The sequence below is a fragment of the Trachinotus anak genome, unplaced genomic scaffold (assembly GCF_046630095.1).
Source record: "Trachinotus anak isolate AG129_WGS33_773 ecotype Australia unplaced genomic scaffold, CSIRO_AGI_Tana_v1 ptg000024l, whole genome shotgun sequence".
Taxonomy (NCBI): domain Eukaryota; kingdom Metazoa; phylum Chordata; class Actinopteri; order Carangiformes; family Carangidae; genus Trachinotus; species Trachinotus anak.
In genome coordinates, this window is record NW_027273875.1 from 9,053,560 (window position 1) to 9,075,744 (window position 22,185).

Here is a 22,185-nt window from a genome sequence, read left to right on the forward strand (position 1 = left end):
TTTATGCCAGGGGAGGCTCTGAGGGCACGGCTGTGGAGGCAGCAAGTCGCACAAGAATACGGGAGAGTGGAGAGAAGCTCTCTGAAGTCCCGTCATACACAGCTCCTGAATCTCAGTCCTTCTATGAATACAGCCTTTTCTGTGTGTGTTGTGTGTGTGTGTGTGTGTGCGTTCAACTGTGCATTCATGTGCGCGTAATGAAAGGAACTGATACAAGACTGGTTAACAATAGAAAGTACAATATGAATGTATGAGGGGTGTATCCCTGCTTTTGATGTTCACTTCTCCAGCTTATTCACATGCATTATGCACACATGCATACACCATTTTCTTTTTTTAATTACATTTTGCTCATACGGACAAGCTTCTTATTCATGCATACATCATGCACACAATAGACTATACTACCATTCTTAAACCGATTCTTATTTCTTCTTCCACATTTGCTGCTACCATTAGCAGAAACTATACTGTACATAAACTACAGTGCATAAACTTGCAGTTATTGCTAAAAACTATTTTCGTCCTCGCCATTTGCATTTTAATATCCACAGTAAACAAAAGAATCTTTCACTGCATACAGCCTTACCCTGAGGTAATCTAAGACAAGTGAGACAACAGTTCAGTGTACTGTAAAGCTCAGTGCACATAGGATACTTCTTTGAACGTGGCTTTCAGTGCCTTAATCATGTTAGGTCCTCCAGACGAGACACCTCATGCCTTGAATGTAGCACATCTTGGGATGTTCCCCTGGGCGCTACAAGTTGAATAATACAATAGCACATTTATCAGCTAACTAATGCTAATTAGACTGCTGCATAAAAACGAGAATAATGTACAGTAATGTTCCTCATGCCTTGTCAGCTCAGGCTTTCACAGTTTCGAGCCATACTCTCGGCTGCATTTTCGGTAAAAAGAATACAGCAGCCTATCTAATCCATTAGGTATCCACTTATAAAAATGTAAAGCAAAACATGTTATTATCCTGTGGGCTTGTGTGATTATGTATTTTGTAACCTCTACTCAGGTGGAATGAAGAAAGTAGACATGGTGCAAATATTTGAAAGAGTGAGATGGATATAGCTTCGCTCTAGGTGGCAGAAATTGTGGTTGATTAAATAAATTTACCAGATGCAGCACAGCAAAAGTGAGTCAGCTAAGAACGGGGCAAATAAATTCCTCACTCTTACTACCAAAACATAAGAATCTCAGTGTCAACCAAACTTTAAAATTTCTCCCCTTTTGAAGCTGAAATCTGAAAATCTGTGCTGACTGCTAACTGTTTTTAACTGAGGTACCTGGGGAATGGTGTGCTCTTTAATGTCTGAGAGAGGCAAAGCGAGGTCCTTCTGTAGCTCATTTTAATTCAAAGATCATTTCAATTTTAGTTTGCTCTTTGTAGCCTGATAAATGTTAGCTCTGAAGTCTGATCGCTTAAGACTAGTCCTGTACTGCCGCATTTTCATACTTTGATTCTTGCCTCATCTGCCAATAAAGAACATTATTAGTTACTTCAATCGTGAACAAAGTGATAGAGTAGGAATGAATGATTATGTATGAGACTGAAGAATGAAAACTTTGTCAGTTTAAATCAATTCAACGTCACATAAACAACAAGTCCTTATTGAGGTGCACTGTGATTCTACAGCTGTGTCTTCACAGAAAGTTGTCTGCAGATTCAATCCCTGAAAATAAACTGAAGCTACATGACTGACATGTCAACTACCTACCTTAGCTCAGCCTAAGTGATACTGATACCTACACTCAGAGATATGTACCACCCTGACATCACTCTAAAGCTATCTGACAGTGTTATAGAGGATACCTGCCAATGTTGTCTTCTCACTGTAACAGTGTATTTATTATTGCATCCAGCTGAATATAGTAAAAGTGCAGAAGCTGTAAAAGGTTAAACTGCAAAACCACAAATAAAGATATTTTCTCTCTTGGTGAGTGGCAAAATTCACTGATTACAACTTTAATTTAAGTGTATGTTGCAACAGGACACATCTCAGAGGCTGATATTGCAAAATCTAGGCAAATAAAACCAAAATAATCCTCATGGCTAGACACCAGTAGATGTAAGGTAGAACATGTTTTGGTTTGTGACATGGTCACAAGGTTGTTATTCATCATTTTGATTTGTTGTCATTCTCAAGAGTGCAGGTGTTACCTAAAATTAGCCAGCCTGGGGGAAAATGCCGTGTGAGAGTGGGGAAGAAGAGAGGAGAGCGGTCTGCTGTGGAGAGTGCAAGTCATTTGTTTGAGACCATGAAGGAGAATAAATGATAACCCTCATGCCTGAAGTATTTTTGGTTTAGTTTCTGTCTGGGTCTATTTGTTAACCTAAAGGAACTGAAACCAACTGAGCTCAGTGCACGGTTGTTAGCACGAGGACTGGAGTGGAATTGAATGGGCTGGTCGTACCACGCAGTTGAGTGCACTGCTGATGATGAGTGGAGCGATGGCGGGATGCTCGCTCGAGCTCGCCCGGGTTTCAGGTTAGGGCTGCATCCTTGATGTGTTGCCCACCAAGGCCTTTAGCATATGTGATGACCTGTTAGCTGGTAAAGACCTAACCATGCTTTGACAGTTGCAGTTTGGGTAAACTGACCCTTTAAGTAACATGCTAGTGTAGGATGGGTGTAAAATGTTGTTAACTACTGCATCCACTTTTTCACTAAATGAGGCAAAACTGATGCTCAATTCAAAGTGAGGTTAGTTCAGGGACTAAAAATAAATATGGAGACTCAGCTATGACTCCAAATTCAAAGATATTAGCATTATTTCCTTTTGATAATCACGTGGTGACAGCAGCATTACACCACCAGTCTGAGGGGGCCGGTGCTATTTGAAGGTAAAGGCAGTAACAACCTCCAGCACATGTCCATGGGCTCTTCATCTTAAACAGCGGGGATGTTTACAGTACATCCTCACAGAAAACGACAACATGACAGCACTGACATATCGCATGTCACATTTGCATGCATACATTACGGTTCCCTCAGCTTTCACTTGACACTGACAATACCACTGCCATCAAAATCATGTGTGTGCATTAGCACAATCTGAGAAAATGTTCTGATGTTTTTTTTGTCACAGTGGGATCGCACAGGGATGACTACCATATGTCAGGATGTATCAGTGTGTTACAAGTCTCACAGAAGAGCCTTATCCAACTAACAAACACATGGATGTAAAGGAGATGTTACTTAAACAATCAAGTGGCTGTAGCTATTATCACAAAGAAAGGCTCTGATGAATAGAAACAAACAAAAAGAGTTGTTGTTTTCAGGAGGTTGCTAATCATCTGCTACACCTCCTTACTGTTTGTAATTCTGAGGTAATGGTAAAAACTGCTGTCTTCTTGATTGTCACTACACATGTGGTATGCAGCGTCATCTTTGAAATTCAATTAAACTTCAGCTTAAGCGGAATGCTGAGACCATGCTGCAGCGAGGTAAACAGCGTGTGATTACAGCTTATTAAACACAGCTCGGGATTTAAAAACAGCAAAAATCAGAGAGGGCATCTTTATCAAACACGTCTCTCCCACAATCCTCTTTCTGTTGAGTATGAATGCGTTCTGAAAAGGCTCAACAATTCAATTCAATGACTAACTAATATATGCACAAAGATGACTTCTATGCACTCGTGATAAACCAAATTTCTGTCCTTGAAGTGCAACAGAAAACTTGTAGATTTCATATTTTAAGTAATGTAAAGAAATCGATTGGGGAACCGCATTCAGCAGTCAGCAGAAGTCTCATAGTATAGCTATCATGGGTTAGCCCTAACCCCAGACACAAACACAATACAACAGACAGACTTCATATATATGTAGATACAGATAACTACATCTATATCAGTGTGGTTTTATGTGACTCAGCCATTTCTGAGTAGTTGTTCTTCTCTCTGCCACAATCATTTTATAAGGACTAGCTCTAATAGATACCAGTGATACCATGTCTGAGTTTGCTCTGTGGGGCTTTGCTGTGATGATGCTCACTTGTATGGACAAGTTTCTGACAAATAGAGGATGATCTGATTTACATCAGTAATATGTGAAGGTCTCTAAGTGCATTAAATAGTAATGACGCCCAGGCTCTGATGGAATAATTCTGTAAGCAAGTCACGGCATACAAATACCGACACAGAAAAATACTGTGTGTGATCGATATCAAACACATGTTGAAATTAATTGGGAGTGCCACAAGGACCAGAGTGCTAAATTGTCAGATTCTGTTAAACAGCTGTTGAGCTGGTGTCAGTTTTGAGTCAAACTGGCTGCACTGAAAGCTTTTTTTTCCCCCAACTCAGGTTCTGTGTATTTCACATCTCTTTTAGATTCTGTTTTCTACTTGAACTGCAGGGATGTCAGCTCTGGTTTCGCTTTTTCTGTGTATGTCTTATTGAGTTTTTGTACTTAATTCAGTGTTTCATCACTGATCAATGCTTTATCACTGTTTTATCTTGACAATTGAGCAATTGCCTAACCACTTTTTTCTGTTAACAGTGGACCCCTGAGGTTTACTGGGAATAAAAAAAAAAAAAAAAAAAGCCTTGAAATGCTGCCCACAATTTACACCTCTTGGATCCAGCCGGCCTCGTCCCAGCTCCATTTATTTATAGGAGTGTTACAGCGAGGTTGTGTACAGTGGGGAAAAAAGCCTTTGATCTGAAATTGAAGATGCCTTCCACATCTTAGTAAGGAAGGACACTAGTCAATATTTGGCCTGAGGTTATTTAATTTGGACAGGGAGTTTGATTCATACATTAAAAATTCCAATTACCCTGTCAAGAGTTGAGCGAGCCCAGAGGAGGCTGTTTTAATCATACAGCTTTATCAAACTCTTTAAATTGAGTTTAACATGGACAGGATCATACATTCTGCCTCGGGGAAGGTGATATCCCTTAATTTGTTGTAAATAGTAAACATTTTGAAAATCCATGTTTAACTAGAGTTACTTATACAGAGAAAATACTGATCAGCCCTTTGCCTTTAAACTCTTCTCTCTCTTTCTGTAGAACCAAGTATACAAATTTCTTTACAGGACGCTTTTACACAACACGAAGGTCTGATAAATACTCGTTTTGGCTAATTCTAAATCAGTCAGTTCTTCACATTCTTGATCTTCTTGATTCATGTTTATGCCAATCAGTAAATGGTTAATGTGCCATTAAACAAAACAGACAAAAATAGCTAGATTTCCACATCTGTATGCTTTTCATGTTCACCCACATTGATGAGTAGGTGCTATTCCCTTTCTTCTGTCAAATAATGTTGTGGTCAAGTATAAATCTAGCATATGTGTGATCTGCAGGTGGTCACAGCTGGACCTCCTGTCTTACCATTCCTGAATCTATTTCACAAAGATATTACAGAGATCTGAGCAGCTGTCAGATATTTCCCATTCCATCTTATCAGTGGAAGGAATATCTGGCACGGCAAACAAAGTATGTGCAAAGTCCCTAAATAAACCATGAAATTGACGGGATGCCTGTCTAAGTGAGGCCCCCTCAGAGCCAAAGGCCCCTCTCGCACCAGACAGGTACAGCTGCTCACCCCCAGACTGCACGCCTCCCATTTGGACTCCCATTAAAGTGGCCGGCACTCTGAGTCAACACTTTTAATGCAGAAAATGACTTCATTCATTTTCCATTATAAGAACCACCATTTTAAAAATCTGCCTACACAAAGCGCTGCTTATTTTTCCGCTTCTCCACAGATGAATTTGCATACATTGGGCCACGGAAGACGAAGAACTTTCCACATTTTAGACATGTGGTCATGGTTGTGTTCAAGTATGGGATAAAAAGGAGTAAGCAATTTACTTCACTACAAGTCAGCTTTCAAAATAGGTTTAGAAATCCACACACGTAACATACTTATAACCCTGAAGATTACTTGAAGACTGACGTGTATATTGATGAGCGTCTCTGTGTGTGTTTGTGTGTGTGTGTGTGTGTGTTGGTGTTTGGGCATGAGTGTCTGATTGTGCTGCTTGAGGGTGCGTAACAGAAATCAGCTGCAACACTGATATTTTAAGAAAGCCTTTAACTCACCAGGGAACTGGTAGCTGTAGCTCGGCGCGAATCCAGTGTATCCACGGCCGTACGTTGCCACAATATTAGGGTAACCTTTGATAGAGAAGAAAGAGATATAGATAGATGAGAGGGGGACTACAAATAATGTATATCTTGTATACAAATGTGATATCGGTATTGCACAAGGACACACAGAGGCAAACATCGGGATATACACCTTGAAAGACTGGCGTTAAAACTACTATCAAAGTGTTCACATCTTGTCAAGCAAATTTTAATGTTATTTAAAATATAACACTTCAGTACTCCAAATGCAATATGAATATACCTAAATAGTTAGGACTACCATTCCACATTTTGGAATAATACTTTGCATATAAAAAGTCTTGGGTCTATTATGTGTAATCTTAGCTTGCGTTGTTTGAAGAACTGCAATAAGCAAGAAGAGATTTATTTTTATGCTTCAAGCCTAATAAAAAGGTGGCACGTATTTACAGCTCATGATGTTGATGGTAGATTGTCAACTGAAAATCATTTGCTGTGTGTGCAGTTTGACAACAAACAATTACACTCAATTACACAAGCCTCTAATCTTGATCATGCTGCTCTTGCTGCTTGTTTTAAGGGCACCACGGCTTTGTGAGATATCCGCCAATTAATTTAGTGAGTAAAATGGTTTTATAACCTACAAGAGTCAAGGCCACAACTATAAAAATTGGGCCTGGATGGTAAAATAATTCTCGTTCCAGAGAAGCAGACCTGGTGATTTAAATTGTGAGTCTTGACAATATTGAACACAATCTCCTCCTTCTTTAAACTGAGCACGTTTTTTTAAAGCTACGGCAGGATGAGCCTGAGAGCGCCTAATTGACAGAACGTTTACCAGTTCCATCTTCATGTATTCTTCATTATGGCTGGGCACCAAGACCTGGTAAATACTTGGAAACCAAAGCATTAAGCTCCTGAACAAATAGTAGGCCACTGCTCTTGGTTCTTTACCGTCTAATTCATTTCCATTTTTTATTCAACCATAAGCTCTCAGGCATTTTTATAGCCCAGTGTAATAACATTTTATAGCAGGTGCCTTGAAATGACGTTGGCGTCTGTTTATGTTCTGTGTGTCTTCAGCATAGCAGAAAGGTTCATGTGTTAATACGTCTACATGCAGTTTGTTAAAAAAGGAGCCACGGGGAAGGAAGTGATAGCTGCTTCACATTTACACCTCCAGCGTGGCATTCACTTGTGGTTTGCTGTGATTTTTTCCCCCCACTGGTTTAACAAGGTTTGACCAGTAATTAACTTGTTATCTATAGTAGCTATCTCAAGAGTTACCAGGGCGACCACTGCTCTACGGGAATCATAGCTCTGTGTTCAATGTGTTTAAATAATCAGAAACTACCTCAGTGAGTACACCAACATCAAGAGAGAGTTAAAGCACCTTGCTTTAACTTTTCTCAGTTATTACTATTACACTAATGATTAAATGAATTTATTGTATTTCTAATCCCACTCACCACAAAAGTCTTTTACTTTACATCTGTATGTGGACGTATTTTAAATTTTCAACGACAGTTTGAGTCGTCTGCTTCATAAAATTATTTGTCTCTTAAAAAGGCCCAATCAGTAATATTTTATAATTTACAATTTTAGATTATATAAACAAGTGGTATATTAGCATGAAGAATTTAATGATTTTATAAATATATTTGATTTATCTATGTATGACTGTGTGTTTATAAGGTCCTATATGCAGTACATGACTTTATGATCAGTTATATCAACATTTTAATGAGTGATCATGCATGTAAGTCGTGTGTGTCTGTAACATCTGTGATTTACCAGTGCTAGAAACCAATGATAGTTAGTAAGGGATACGTTTTATATAATTAAAGGCTAAATTTAACCACAGCCACAAAATTAGAAAACTTGGTGAGGACTGAAAATGTAATCACGATTCGTCATCTGTAAACCAAAGTCAAAGTGAGAGGTTACGGACTTGTTCAGAAGCTGTACAGTCCCCGGGTGGATGGAGAGTTGCTATGAGGCCCAAAGAGGACCCATTGTCATTAGAAAAATTTAAGAGTAGCAGATGTATTGTTCATCTGCTGTCATGATTCTTATTACGACCACAGACCCACCAGTTAATTAGCTGGACAGTTTTCAGACAGAAGCAGCTGTGGGCAACATATTGAGAAACGGGGTGTGTGGGAGAAGGCAGATAGGAAGTGGGATACAGACAAAACAAGAAATTTGAGTAGAGTGGGTGGGTGAGTGAGTGAGGCTATGTGTAGAAGTCGGTGAGAATTTGAGCATCATCAGAAGGTAATATAAACATAATTAACCCTCTAATTATGGTATATGTCTCAGTCTTTATCTGTTTTCCTCAAGCTATTATCACCTTCAACCATAAGTCTGGACTAAATTACCTAATAAGAGGAAGTCCTTTAGGCCAGGAATGAATCACAGGAGCCTTGATAACTCTTTCTTCCTTGTGTGTAAGCTACACCTCAGAAACTGACCTTGGAAACCTCTTTCAGGCTTCTGTGTCCTCACTTCTCGTTAGTTGTGTACAAGCCTGATAAATTACCCCCTGAATGTCTACATTGTAAATGTTGGGCTGCAAATTCCTACAGAAACTGAAGACTAATAGAGCTTATAGTAAATACAATTAGATGAGACATTTATAAATACCAACTAGAAAAATTAACTGTACAATGCAAATACTGTAGCACATCGCAGTTTTGCAAAGGAAGAAATTTCTACATTTCGTCCAGAGGTGCTGCATATGCACATGCATGCTTGAGTCTACAGAATGAAGGTGTCAAAACATATTTTGCATGCAAACATATTGTGTGGGTGAGAATGTGCATGAGTGTATGTAGACTTTGTGCGTGTGTGCGTGTGTGAGCATGTGTGTAGATGCTCTGTTCTGTATGCCTCAGAGCCTGTGCCAGCTGGAATCAGAAAGGTTGACCTTGGTCATAAATATCTAATCAGTGTTTGCTGTCCATGAAAAAGTTCAATTTATTCCTGACCCAATGGGAAAATGCCTCTCCCAGACCCTCTCCACTCTCTCGCAGACAAAAAAGAAATGCAACTGAGATAGGCGACGAGGGGTCTGGTCTGGATGAAGTAGGACAGAGGCTATACCAGGAAAAAAAAAAAAAAGAAAAAAAATCCTCATTAGGTACTGATGAGAAGTCATCACTAGGAAGCTACAGATGGATAGCTTTCACAAAAGCCCTCACTGTTTGTTTGGTCTGAAAAGACCTGTGATATGATACAATGAAAAGCTATCACGGACCGAAAAATATTGGATATTATGTGTTTGATACTGTCTTACTTTCAACCTGAATAAATGCCAAACTGAAATTGTTGGCTTAGATACAGCAGCTCCTTAGACTGCCTTATTTCAACATTTTCTGAAATGGCAAAACCATTTTGCTACTCCGATGTACTGCATTAGAATGGGTTTTACATGGTGACTATAAATGAAGAATTTGCAGCCAGATATGCAGACCAAGTGTGTAAGGAGAGAGCCATCGAGAGGAATATAAAAGTGTCGGGAAAGTGGATTAAGGTACATGTTAAGTTAGGCTACTGTCTCATGAAATTCTTGCACGTTTACAAATACTTTGAAACAAGAGAGTGGGAGGAAAGAAGAAAAAAGGAGAAAACATGCTGTCTTTTGTACCATTTCACTAAATGAAGCCTGCCATTGTGTCTGGCCTGGTGGTGGCCTCTTAGTGCTCTTATTTGCCTTATTAATATGCATGCTAATGTATCTATTTTATGGCTCAACAGTTCTGATTCACTTTAAAATCAATTATCCATCTGGTACACCCATACCTCGCCCCGGCTCAAATGTGTATTAATTTCAGCAAACATACATCGGGCACAACACAATAAAGATAAATGCCTCGATTAGAGGCAGTAAACAAAGGAGCCAGGGATGGCTTTAATGAGATTTGGCACAAAAGGAGCTTACACTTTCTTAAATAATGAGCCTAGGGTCCCTTTTTCCAAATGCAAATTATAGAAAGGAATGTTTCGCCGTCCTTGTTCCAATTTCATTTAGATAAGAGTGTCTCCAAACAAGTTGGCTGTTAATATTCTCACATGAGCACATCACTGCCTTCCTGGCTGCCATCTCCCAATGGAGGGGAAGAGTGCTTCCCTCTTTGCAGACACATTAGACTGTAATAAGTTCTGAAAAGTTCACTGTGCTTGTTAAATACTTCTCTACAGATGAGATGGAACTGGGAACGACTTAGATAGAGCCGACACAAGCACCCGGCCAGTCTTATCAACAGTTTTACCACAAACAACTGCATAATCAGTCTCATGAAAAGGTCAGCCTGCAATAACCCTGACAGTTTACGCAACTGTATATAGAAAGATGGATACATGTACAGGCAGCCAAATAGATACATAAATAGTAACTACAGATAGATAATTAGTTTATTGTCCCATAATTCTCCTTGTTACAAAAATACAGCTGAATAACTGGTTAAATACACTGGTTCCTGTCCATTTAAAAAAAAAAGAAAAGAAAAAAAAGAAAAACAAAAAGCAACATGACTTGCGAGCGGCTTTCACAGCCGCTTTAACATTACATTACACAATACCTCTAAAAATGCATGAATGTGGCTCTGCCTGCACCTGCTACAAGAAGGAGGGGGAGGGGCCAGTTGCATGGCAAAACGAGTCTCTTACAATCAGCTGCGTGTCTCTTCTGCTTTTGAGGCAAAAAATAAATCTTTTATGTGGGGGAAAATCCATTTGGTTAGGTCGCACATACAAATTATATGCATAGGAAATGCACATAGACAGAGATAGATAGATAGATAGATAGATAGATAGACAGACAGATAGATAGATAGATAGATAGATAGATAGATAGATAGATAGATAGATAGATAGATAGATAGATAGATAGATAGATAGAACAGAGGGCAGGTAGGGAGAGTGTGCAATAGTGTTAAATAAAAAGGGCCACAGGCATGGGCTGGATGGTAATGAAGGGGGGTGGGCCAGCAGCTGAGGTCCCTGTAGATGAGATCTCTCCCTGACATGTGTGTCCCCTTCATTACCCATTAAGGGGGGCACAGTGATGAATCCTTAATATGACATTACACCAATTTTCCTCTTCATTTAGTCTGCTAATGTGCTGGTCTGCTCCTATATGCCCAGGGGCTGCCTGTACCAGACTCCACCAGAAATAGACCACAGTGGCCACTGGTGGCACACCTTGAAGCAGCCTAATTAGGGGCAGCGCCCACCTAATGGGGTTATCTAGACGAGAGTTTGCATAAGTTGATTTTTTTTAGCAGGTAGAAACTGATGACTGAATGGCGTGCATGTCTGACCCCCCACCCTCTCCTAAGCTTACATTTAATGTTTTCATTTGCCAGTTGATAAAAATATATATATATAACTCACTATACACAGAATTCACTTCCTAAACTGTTGCCTGATGGACGCAGGATTTCAAAGTTATGTGTAATATAAAGGTGTATATAGTTGACTTGCTTGGATATTTGCATATGTGTGTGAATGGTTTTGTGTAAGTGGATGTGTGTGTGACTCACTCAGCATGCCCATCCCCAGCATGAAGGCATCCATGGTGTAGGGCAGACCCCTGGCTCGCCCTCGTGTACCTGGTGGGAACATCACCTCCTTGGGCTGGGCCTTCTTACATTCTACCTATGTAGACAGACAAAACACACACATATGCACATGTACACACACACACACACACACACACACACACACACACACACACACACACACACACACACACACACACACACACACACAAACACACACAGAGACAAACCATTAGACTGTGTAGGTACACAACCAGACAGTTCTGACAGGCCTGTCTCAGCTCTTTAAGGTGGTTTTCTATTTGAGTTGCACAGCTAGATGTTTTCCATAGAGAAAAACAAGACAATCTGAGCACCTCACATTTTAGAGGAAAGTCTCCGAGGAAAACTTACAATCATGCTCCTCCTGCATTAAAGCAAAGGTTATTGCTCCAGTGAGCATGTGTCCAATGCCTCAGGGAAATACAAGCTAAATACTTTCCAAGAGTTTCTGAGACATCAAGGTAGCAGAAGCTCTGTTCTCCATTGTCATTATCAAAGTCCTGCTGTGTGGCAGTATGTCCAGTCTCTTTGTGAAAAGCAGTTTTTTGTTCAATCTAAACACAGAATAATCTCAAAAGCAATAATCTATCTTGACAAAATGTCTATTTGTTCAGTCTTGTTCCTTTCATTTAACTTAAGTGTTGCCAGAGCAGTGCGTTTAAAATCTGACGCTGGCAGAAAATGTGTTTCATAACTGAATATGGTTCTTTCTTTCTTTCTTTCTTTCTTTCTTTTTATGTGTATTGTGCATTTGTGTACGTCTGCTGGTCCACAGTCCAATTCCACCTGCAGCATTCATCTCTCTCCTGCATTTCTTTCTCTCACGCCACTTCTCACACATGCAGGTTTGTTCATTTCCCATCTTGCAAGACTGACATCTCCTCCTCCTACATAACACATATCAAATGAGGGATGTGACAGGGGCAGATGAGGAGAAGGAGGAAGATGAGAGTCCTATTTACAACATATCTATCCTATCTCGATGAATTATAGAGAAGCACAAGCGGCTGACAAGGGTGGCATGGTCTTGCGTCTGTTGGTTGTTCTTTGCTAGGCTGAGTCTGTTCACCATGCTGCACAATCTATTTGCTCCACTGCCTGCTTGGCATCAGCCTGTCCATCTGTTTGTCTGTTTGCCTCCTGGCTCTTGCCTGCTTCTCCCTACTGCCTCCACTTAAGCAGGGTTTTCTCGGCTGCTGCGATTCACATGTCATCCTGGCCTGCTGCACAAGACAGGCTACTGCGCCAGTGCTGTGTACACCTCAACCAAGGTACATCCCGGCATCCATACAAAAAGGCTTGCAACTCTGACAGGCCAGAGGTGCGCATTATTATTCACACACAACTCGTATACACATTCAAACATACACAGCAGCAGACACAATGTGCAATTGCAAGTTGCCAAACTGAAATAAAACTTCACATCTGTGAGGAGTTGTTGTGCTAAATGAATAGTGTAACAAGCTCTCCCTGCTATCCAGCGGAGAGGTGGAAATGTAAAAGGGGGACACTAATGAAAAAGGTTTCTATCACAGAGGGAAAGTTGCTGCGTTGCAGAGCTGTGATTTGTTGCTGTTAGCAGCCCTTTCATTTGAAGCAGACCAACTAAAGTACACAGTTCCCTCAGCCACTTTGTAGCTGTCACAGCTACTCTGCCCTCCTTGCTCGCCTAGCATGGTTTGACATTGTACTGAAGAGACCACAGGCACCTTTATTGTCAGAGAAAGACCCCCGGCATGGAAGCAGGAACCAGGTGGGACAAATGGGTCTGTTAGAAATCTCAGCACACTGCTGGGATCTACGCGCTCACATAGCTGGGTGACAAATACAGCCAAGTCCTGCCCACACTGCAGACATGATGATGTCTGATCAGCGTCCTCCAGTAGCCCCTGCCACATCCAGCATGTTGAACGCTCAGGTAGCCTGCTGGGAGTAAGACAGACCCGGGTGTGAGTCATGCCTACATGCTCTCAGATGTGGGTCTTTGATATTCAGAGAGAAGGCTCTTTGTCATGGATTTAAAACCAGCCAGGAGCCAGGATCTGTGGTGGTGTGAGTGTGTGGGTGTTCACCTGCTTCAAACACACAGGACTGTTTGAGGGAAGGAGGCAGGAGCTTTCAAGAGTGAACTAAGTCAAAGAACAAGAAACAGAGAGGAGAACAGAGGGGACAGCAAGACAATTCTGAGTCTGACAACGAAGCACTGAAAAGGTTCGACAGTTGTGAGTGCACAGATTCAAATTTTGCCATGTGGAGGGATTCTGCAGACTGCACCTTCTGCTGCATGATCTGTGGAGGAACACTACTTTCACAGGCTCTCATTTTAACTCCAAGTATCTCCCTGAATTACTGCTTGTGCAACTTTGTCTCGGGCTCTTGATGCTGTGAAGGCAGCACTATGTTGTGTTATGAAAAGTATTGGGATCCTGCATTCAGAGGTCATGAATGGAGGTGTTTGAGCACCATTGTGCTTTGTTGAGGAAAGGCACAACCCATTAACCTGCCTTACCTTCACTGCCTGGAAAGTTATACTGTTTTGTGCAGAAATAGCAAACATGAGATCTGAGAGCCTCAAACACACACAGACACACACATACAGTTTTCCAGACAGGTGTCTGTTGAAGTGAATTCCTGTCACACAGCATTGACAAGGTATGGTTACCTCAACCTGCGTGCTTTTGAGATGTTGCCCCCTCTGCTGCACTGATATACAGCAGCTGAGGGCTTATCATTGAAATTTGTGTCACTCTGTAACCCAAGATAAAGTCAGGGAGGGAGGGAGACAGAAAGCCAAACAGTAGAGCCTATACACTCTTAAATAAATCTTTTTAGTAATGTATTTGAAATGCTGTTTGTGATTGCTACAAGGACTAAATTGCCAGGCAGGAGATTTATTACAACAACCGGGGGCTCTTTGCCTGTGTTAGTTGTGCGATCAGAGCGATCATTCAGACGCCAGCATGCAACATACAGCTGTTTAAAAAAGTGGGCCTTGGATGGCATCCAAGCAACCTGCAGCCCAGTTTGTCGGGAGTAAACAGTAATCCAAACCAACATCAGGAAATGACCCCAAAACGCTGGGTGCTATAAGAAGACAGATGTTGACATAAAGTAGCAAGTGGATACTCGTGCTTGGAGGGTCCAGGGTGATAAAATGAAAAAAAAAGCATCTGGAGTAATTAGAAGTGCAGTTTAATTTTTTTTTACATGAGAACAGAAAAATCAAAAGATATTATATTGATAGGGCACAAGCTAATTCTGTCACATCGATCGCTTGCTGTTGTTCTGTTGTTTTTTTTCTATTTTTTTTCTAGTTATGAAATCAGGATTGGTCTTTTTATTATTCTCTATCTACAAATAATCAAACCTGATACACATGCACACAAACATATGGCAACATGCATTTGTAGGAGCTCTAAAGCTCTACTTAATCAGTGTAGCAAAACAGCCCACTGATGAAGGATAAACAAAGAACTGCCTTTCTATGTACAAACCCTATGATACAGGGCAGTGAAACGCTCCAGTTATGACCTTTTCAATACATCTCCCATACAAATTAACCTTGTAGGTATAACGGGGAGGTGTGGGCGGGATGGACTGGCAATGACTGTCCTTCAGGGACGAGTGTTGTGGGTGTGGTGTGTGTGTGTGTGTGTGTGTGTGTGTGTGTAGTGTGGGAGGTGTACGTCTACTATTAGCTCCACTAGTGAATGGATTCCATCTGTAGACTGGCAGGCTGAAGAAAAGAAACAGTGTGATTCATTTACTCCAGCTCCCACTCCCAGCTCAACAGTCAAAACACATAGACTGAATAGTTAGGAAATGTCATGGCTCTGAATGCACAGTGTCAGGCATGGTGGGGTGGGATTATTCACTTAGGAAAAAGGCTTCTTGCCAGCATTTAACAAATGGTTTATTTAAAAGATCAGAAAAAACAAGTGAAATTTATATTTTTGAATATTTAAGAATCATAAAAGAAATAAAAGAAATATGTGAAAAAAAATCTATTATTTTCTACACTCGAATAAAAGAAAATCTAGTGGATAGAAATGCTAGATATAAAAGTGGTTTTTGCATGTATGTACACAACTTGATGCTTTATTCTCCTGGTTAAACTCATCACTATTGTAATTCCTGTGAATCCAGAATGTTCCTGTTCCCCATTATTGGTCCCACTATAAATGTTTCAAGCCTCTGCAGGGTCAGTATTTGATATTCAAAAAATACACTTGGGTTAGAGGATGGTTTTAAGACCTCTGTGAACCACTCAAAACAAAAACTATATGTCATGTATTTTATAAAGTGGGTATTTACAGCAGACTTTCCATTCTGTAAGAAGTTTTGGATAAAACAAAATGATGCCTTCAATGGCCGGCAATCTTGCAGGAGTCATTATGTCTGATGACATCTCAGCATGGTTCTATAAAAGCTAAGGAATATGAGGTCATTTTAAGGACCTGGGGCTCCCTGTGGTGCCAGCACTGTTTCCTCATCACGCTTCTATGTTCAGAGATGATATTGTCACCGTACCACCACACATTCAGTAGTGAGGCCATGATCATCAGGTTGACGTCAAATGGCTTCCATCACTTCCTCAATCAGCAGATCTGAACATCATTGAGCTTTTATGTGACGTCCTGCAGTGCAGAGTGCGGAGTGGATTTCCACCTCCTTCATCCCTCAAAGCTTTCCTTCTTCAATGAAGGGTAAACATCCAATTACTTACAGTCCAGAACTTGTAAGGCAGCACTCCACCAGGGACTGAAACTCCGCTGAAGGGTGGTCCTACTCCCTTATTAGGCACTTGGTGTTCAAACTGTCTTAAAGATTTCCAGTCTTTTATAAAATATTTTCCAAGACAATTTCAACAACCCCAAGATTCAAGTTCCTCTCTGAAGAAATATCCTTTCAGAAGTAACTACACCCTGAATTTCTTCTCTCCCGGCAGGGGTGAGAAAGAAACGAATGTAGGAGGCGTGGCCATGTGGCTACGTGGAGGGTCGGGGCACTGACCACCGCTCAGTGTAGCATGGACAGAGATACGCGCTAACCAGCCATGACAAGCTTCTGTCGGTCAATGCACATAATAGACCTCGGAGTCTTTTGTGTGGGAGGGGCAACAGGATTCGTTCAAATCCAAGCAGACAGAAACTACCTAAGTTTGAACAGATCTGTATGAACATCATATGACAACAACAACTCAATGTGATTATGCGTTTAGTAGAAAAAAAAAAAGAATTAAAACAGTAATAACTAGTTTAGTCTACAGCTATAACCAAGAGTGTTTGAGGGCAGTAAACTTTAATGTTTAGTGGCAGTAGAACTGACTGGTTTGCTGGTTTCACAGACAACAACAGAACTGGTACAGCTGGCATTAACTATCTCAGAAGGTGGGTATAATTACAAGTAATTAGGTTTGGTTAGCTGATCACAGACAACCCACTGCTTATAGCCATAGCTTACAGCCTCTATCGCAGCTAAATGTATAATGTCTGACTGTATAATGTCAACTTCCATCTAAAGACAATACTGAGAGAATTTGTCATTGGAGTGTCTCCCATGTCCTCACAGAAGTCCTGTTTGTCTTGTGCAAATACAGATCAGCTGTAGGGCTTTCTGAGCTGTTGATGTTATAAAAAACTATTTTAGGAGGTGTGCCTCCTAAAAATATATGGGAGCTGTGGTCAAATGAGCTGATCAAGCCAAGGTAAGAGCTGGGTTGCTAATGCCAAGTGGAACAATGCTCCACCTCACCATTTGGGCTGTGGTAAACATTCACACATTTATTCAATTTATAAGTGCCTGAGAGGAAAACACTGTGCTAGGTTCTTATCAGCCAAATGCAACATCTTACCGTCCTTAAAGTAAAGTTGTAAGCATCTAAGCAGGCTACAGCATTGTATTTTCATTTTGACTAACGGCAACTTTAAATTTTTATTCCAACTTTTATATGAAACACTTCACAAAGTGAGTTTAAAAGTTATCTCAAAGAGAAATTAGACAATAAAAAAAAAAAACTTTAAAATGATTATCATTAATATCATTTAATATTATCCCTGCAGAGAAAGGTGAATTAATTGTTAAAAAGGAAATCAAAAAAATAGTAAATTATGTGCCTGTTCTAGATTTAGAAGTTACACCGTATTGAGGAGTAAAGTAAAGAAAAATTGTTAAGGAAAATAACACTTTTATCCTGCTCCTGCATTAAAGCACCACAAGATGCTGTTATTACAAAACAGAAACATGCACTCAATAACAATGTTAGGGTTACATGATACTATATTATTTTTATCCTGCTTTTATCAATAGAATGTGCAGAATGTGCACACGTGTGTCTACATATTAAAGGCTAATGTATAAACGCCTTCCTGTGCTCGTCTCTTCCCTCAGCGATGGAAGAGTCAGAGCTTATTCTCCTCAGCGCAGTAATTGGTTGGTCATGTCAGGAAGACACAGTGAGAAATTGACAACTAACAGAAAATTCCTCCCTCCTGTTGTGATCATTTGCTACTGCTGAATATTAAAAATGACACATTAAAGAACATTACCTTGAAGCACTTGACTAAAACCAATGTGAGTCCATTTTAATGGCACACTGTTCGCTCATCAGAGCCAATACTTGATAGGTATTATTATGAATTAGCTGCACACGCATAACAGCAGGGTGAGGAGTGATGGGCAGTATCCTGTCTTAGAAAACGGAGCTCACAGCCTTTCCTTTGCTGTATTAAGGTGCCGTCTAGCAAGTGTATGAAACCAGCATTATATGTATATATGTGGAAACCAGAGGGTTTGATAAACTGTTAAAGTATTTGAAAACCGTCAAGCCATCTTCTGCTTATTGATTTTTACTCCACAATATTTACTGGTTTTAATACAAGGTGCTGTGGCTAAAGGATGTTTCTGCAATCATGTGGAGTCATGGAGAGGATAATCCATACTTTTATCACATCCTGCGTTTGCCAAAGCAGGGCGGTCGAGAGGTGAGAGCAACGTAGAAGTCAGTGCAGCTGGTGGGGCAGGTTGAGAGCTTCTTGCTGAGCAGCACCCTGTTTTTAATTATATATGAAGCAGAACTCACAGTGACAGAGAGGAAGTGCTCCTGAGAGTGAGGCCTTGGTGGCACATGAACACAGGGTGACTGACCAAGTCACTAAAAGGTCCCGTCACTCACATCTGAGTGGGCATTGACCCACTACACTGCCAGAGCCCTTGAGAGGACGGGCAAGGAGAAGGTGGGGTGCCCTGTACATCCACAGCCCTCCCATGTGGGGTGGAATTTCTGTCTGCATCAATTATTCAAGAACCATCTTAGATAACACTCGCGGGGAGGATGGATGAGGTCTATTTCTGTATGGTACTTCATAAGGATGAAGACAGGAGGCATTTTTTATTTTGTGTGCTGGTGCTTCAGACACTGGATAACCAGTACTCTCCTCTGTGCAGAAGAGAGTAAAGGTAAAACCTGAAGTGTCTTTGAAAAATGCTCTTAACACACTCTTCATTCCTTTCTCTTTGCCGACATTCTCAGATGTCAGCACTTTGTAGAAGATCTGAGGGACACACTTATTTCCTGCATCCTAGGAAGTTTAATAAACAGTGGGTGTTGCCAAGAGGGACCCCTACAAAGGTGACAAAAGCCACAAAACCGGCCCTTGCTCTGCGTTTTCACACTGTACTGCCCCCAAAATAATCCTCATCTTTTCTGGTAAGGTTTCTGGGACTCCCAGGTGGGTCACATGGCTTCCATATGTGTCATTTTCTTTCATGAGTATTCCTGCAGTGGTGGTTGATGCATTTTCTGGCCACACCCTGTGAAGTACAACATGTCACAATGCACAAGAGTGCAGCACATCACAGCGGTGTGTGGTCAGAAGTCAGAAGAGATTTGATGCTTCAAGCCCATAGAGGTCTACTCTGATTTTAAACTTCACATAGCGTTGCAATCGTCAAGGTTTACTGAAGACTGATCACAATAACTATAACTGTCTTTTACCTCAGACATTAGCAGGTCAAAGGTACACACCGACTGTTAGATGATGCATCAGAGACAGTGTTGATGTCAAGATTGATAAGATACACAAAGTGAAGATTAAAAAACAAAACATTTCCTCACTCTCTTTATTTATTCACTCTAATATCTATCATTGGAGTTGCAGTGCATGAATAGGAGGTACAATGCAACCTAAGTATGCAAAGGGAATAGGAGGCAAGTGGTTTTAATTAGTCTGAATAATCAATACAACAAAATGGGTTAATCTTTGACCTGTCCGGCACAGATACTCTGAGCTAATTCATGTTCTTTGAAGAGGTCTGTGAATTATGCAGACTTATTGGCAATGTTTGACATTTGGGGTTTTGTTTGTTGAATACTAACAAATAGCATGAGCAACAATTTTGAGATGATATTATTTTGTCTTAATTAATAGTTCAAATATTTGTCTTTTTTATTCTTGCTCAAACCTGATTAAATGATGTTGTGCTGTGTGAAAATAACTACTTTAATTGTTTAAAGGAATAAAAAAAATCTGAATTTATAATTTAATAATGACGACTACAATATTGAACTATTTATTAACCAAATTTGCATTCATAATTAGAGCCACTGTTTACAATCCAATTATTATCTAATTAGGAGTTCTTACAAACAGGCTGTTAGTTGGACTTAAATGAGGCCCATTTTTCTAAATGGTAAAAGTTGATGAGGGAGATTCTGTATTAGATTTGTTGGTAAACAAATGTCTTATTAACTATTTTTGAAACATAAATTGTGCAAAAATAGGTTTTTGAAAAGCAGACAGCAATTGTTTTGCTTTGTGTGCATAAATAGATGCTCTGGCCTGTGCATTCATGCCTGATGTTGATGCGTGAGATTTGTGTGTTCACACAGTGCTATGCCTACATGTCAAAGGATCTGAGACATTTGATTGTGACAGAATATCTTCCATACGCATACACTTATTTCTGTCACACTCTGGAGTTTTTGGTTGCAGTCCTGAGCACCGACTGTGATGCAGTGCAGAGACACGGAGGGATGTATACTGGGGTCATATGTGACCTGGGCTGGTCCCTGGTGAACATGGTTCTACTACACTGGTCCTGTCAGTCAGACAGCCAGTCGGTTTCAGGAAAAAGCTGGGAGAGAGTGAAGAGACGCAGTGAGAGAAGGAGCCCCACCGCACGGCAGTAAGACAAGTATTCCCTCCAGTCAATCACAATCCACAGAACCGCTCAAATGATGCAGGATCTTTCAAGAGGCCTGCAGGGTGGAACCGGGTGAGGGAGGCCCTAATGTCACACTCGCTACACTAAAGTCGGTTCCTGTCAATTATCATAGGTGACATGATGACTTAGAAAGCTTCTACTGAACTGATCTGTAGCACTGTGAGATGACCATATTAGTGGTTTAAGTAAAACAAGCATCACTGGGACTCTGTGGAAGGTGTTAATCCCTGACTAATGAACTCTGCCTCTGCCAGTAGCTTCCCTGTTGCATCCCTGGACATCTCCACCTGTGTCTTGGTGTGTGTGTGTGTGTGTGTGTGTGTGTGTGTGTGTGCGTGTGTGTGTGCGTGTGTGTATTAGGGGATTCAGAAAGAGAGGGACAGGCTCCAGTCTCCCGTCCCTCAGCCTGACAGGCAGAACTCAGCCACACAATTTCACGGTTTGTGGGCAGTACACACCACTGCCTTCCCATCCCTGAGACCCAGAGACCCACAGAGTGTGTGTGTATGTGTGTGTTAGCCTGTGCATATGAACATGAGCACACACACACACACACACACACACACACACACACACACACACACACACATACACACACAAATACCCACACATACCAGCTCCCCTATTAATACTAGGGGAAAGAAGAAATCAAATATTAATCCTTCAACGCCCACCTGGAATTGAAAAAAAAAATGAGTGGACTTACCATTTTGTTATTGATTTCATGAAAATGAATTTCACAGACTTTCTCTACGATGTCTTCACTCTCAAAAGTTATGAAACCAAATCCTATGCAGAGAGAAACAGAGAAGAGAAGGGAGGGGAGAGAGAGAATGAGTTACGAGTTAGTGGAGAATCTTAACAAAACTTCAGTAAGTAAAAGAAAATGCACCACAAGATGGAATATCGTCATGAGCCAGATCCAGAGACTCAAACTACATCTGTGGAGATTGGCTTGAGCATGGAAAAGAACAAGTGAACAAGACAGACATTGTCCTCTTTAAATCAAGAATATGATGAAATCTGCCACATTATTAAGGGCACTCGAGGACCTCTTCTACAAAGAGAAGATGGAAAACAGCACAAAGCTCATTTAATGAGATTCAGGGAGCTAGGGCCCAGCATCTGAATTTCATTAAATGCATTTTGTGTTCTTTTTATTGAAATCTCACTGTATAACAAGCCCTCGTTTTTATGTTAATGCCAGCCTTAGAATGAATGTGTCGTTGACAGTGGGATTTTCATGCCATATTTATAGGAT

The 22,185-nt window shown here is 40.7% G+C and overlaps 1 protein-coding gene across 10 annotated transcripts in view; it reads right to left on the reverse strand.

The window, feature by feature from the left end:
- Positions 1 to 22,185, reverse strand: part of LOC139607759 (RNA-binding protein Musashi homolog 2) — a 228,074-nt gene that overhangs the window by 40,925 nt on the left and 164,964 nt on the right. For all 10 annotated transcript variants that reach the window (XM_071460933.1, XM_071460931.1, XM_071460932.1 and 7 more), the window contains 3 exons: positions 21,631 to 21,713; positions 11,640 to 11,754; positions 6,067 to 6,141 (listed from right to left, as the gene is read on the reverse strand). In XM_071460933.1, coding sequence (XP_071317034.1) covers positions 6,067 to 6,141; positions 11,640 to 11,754; positions 21,631 to 21,713 — 273 coding nt within the window. The remainder of the gene's footprint in view (positions 1 to 6,066; positions 6,142 to 11,639; positions 11,755 to 21,630; positions 21,714 to 22,185) is intronic.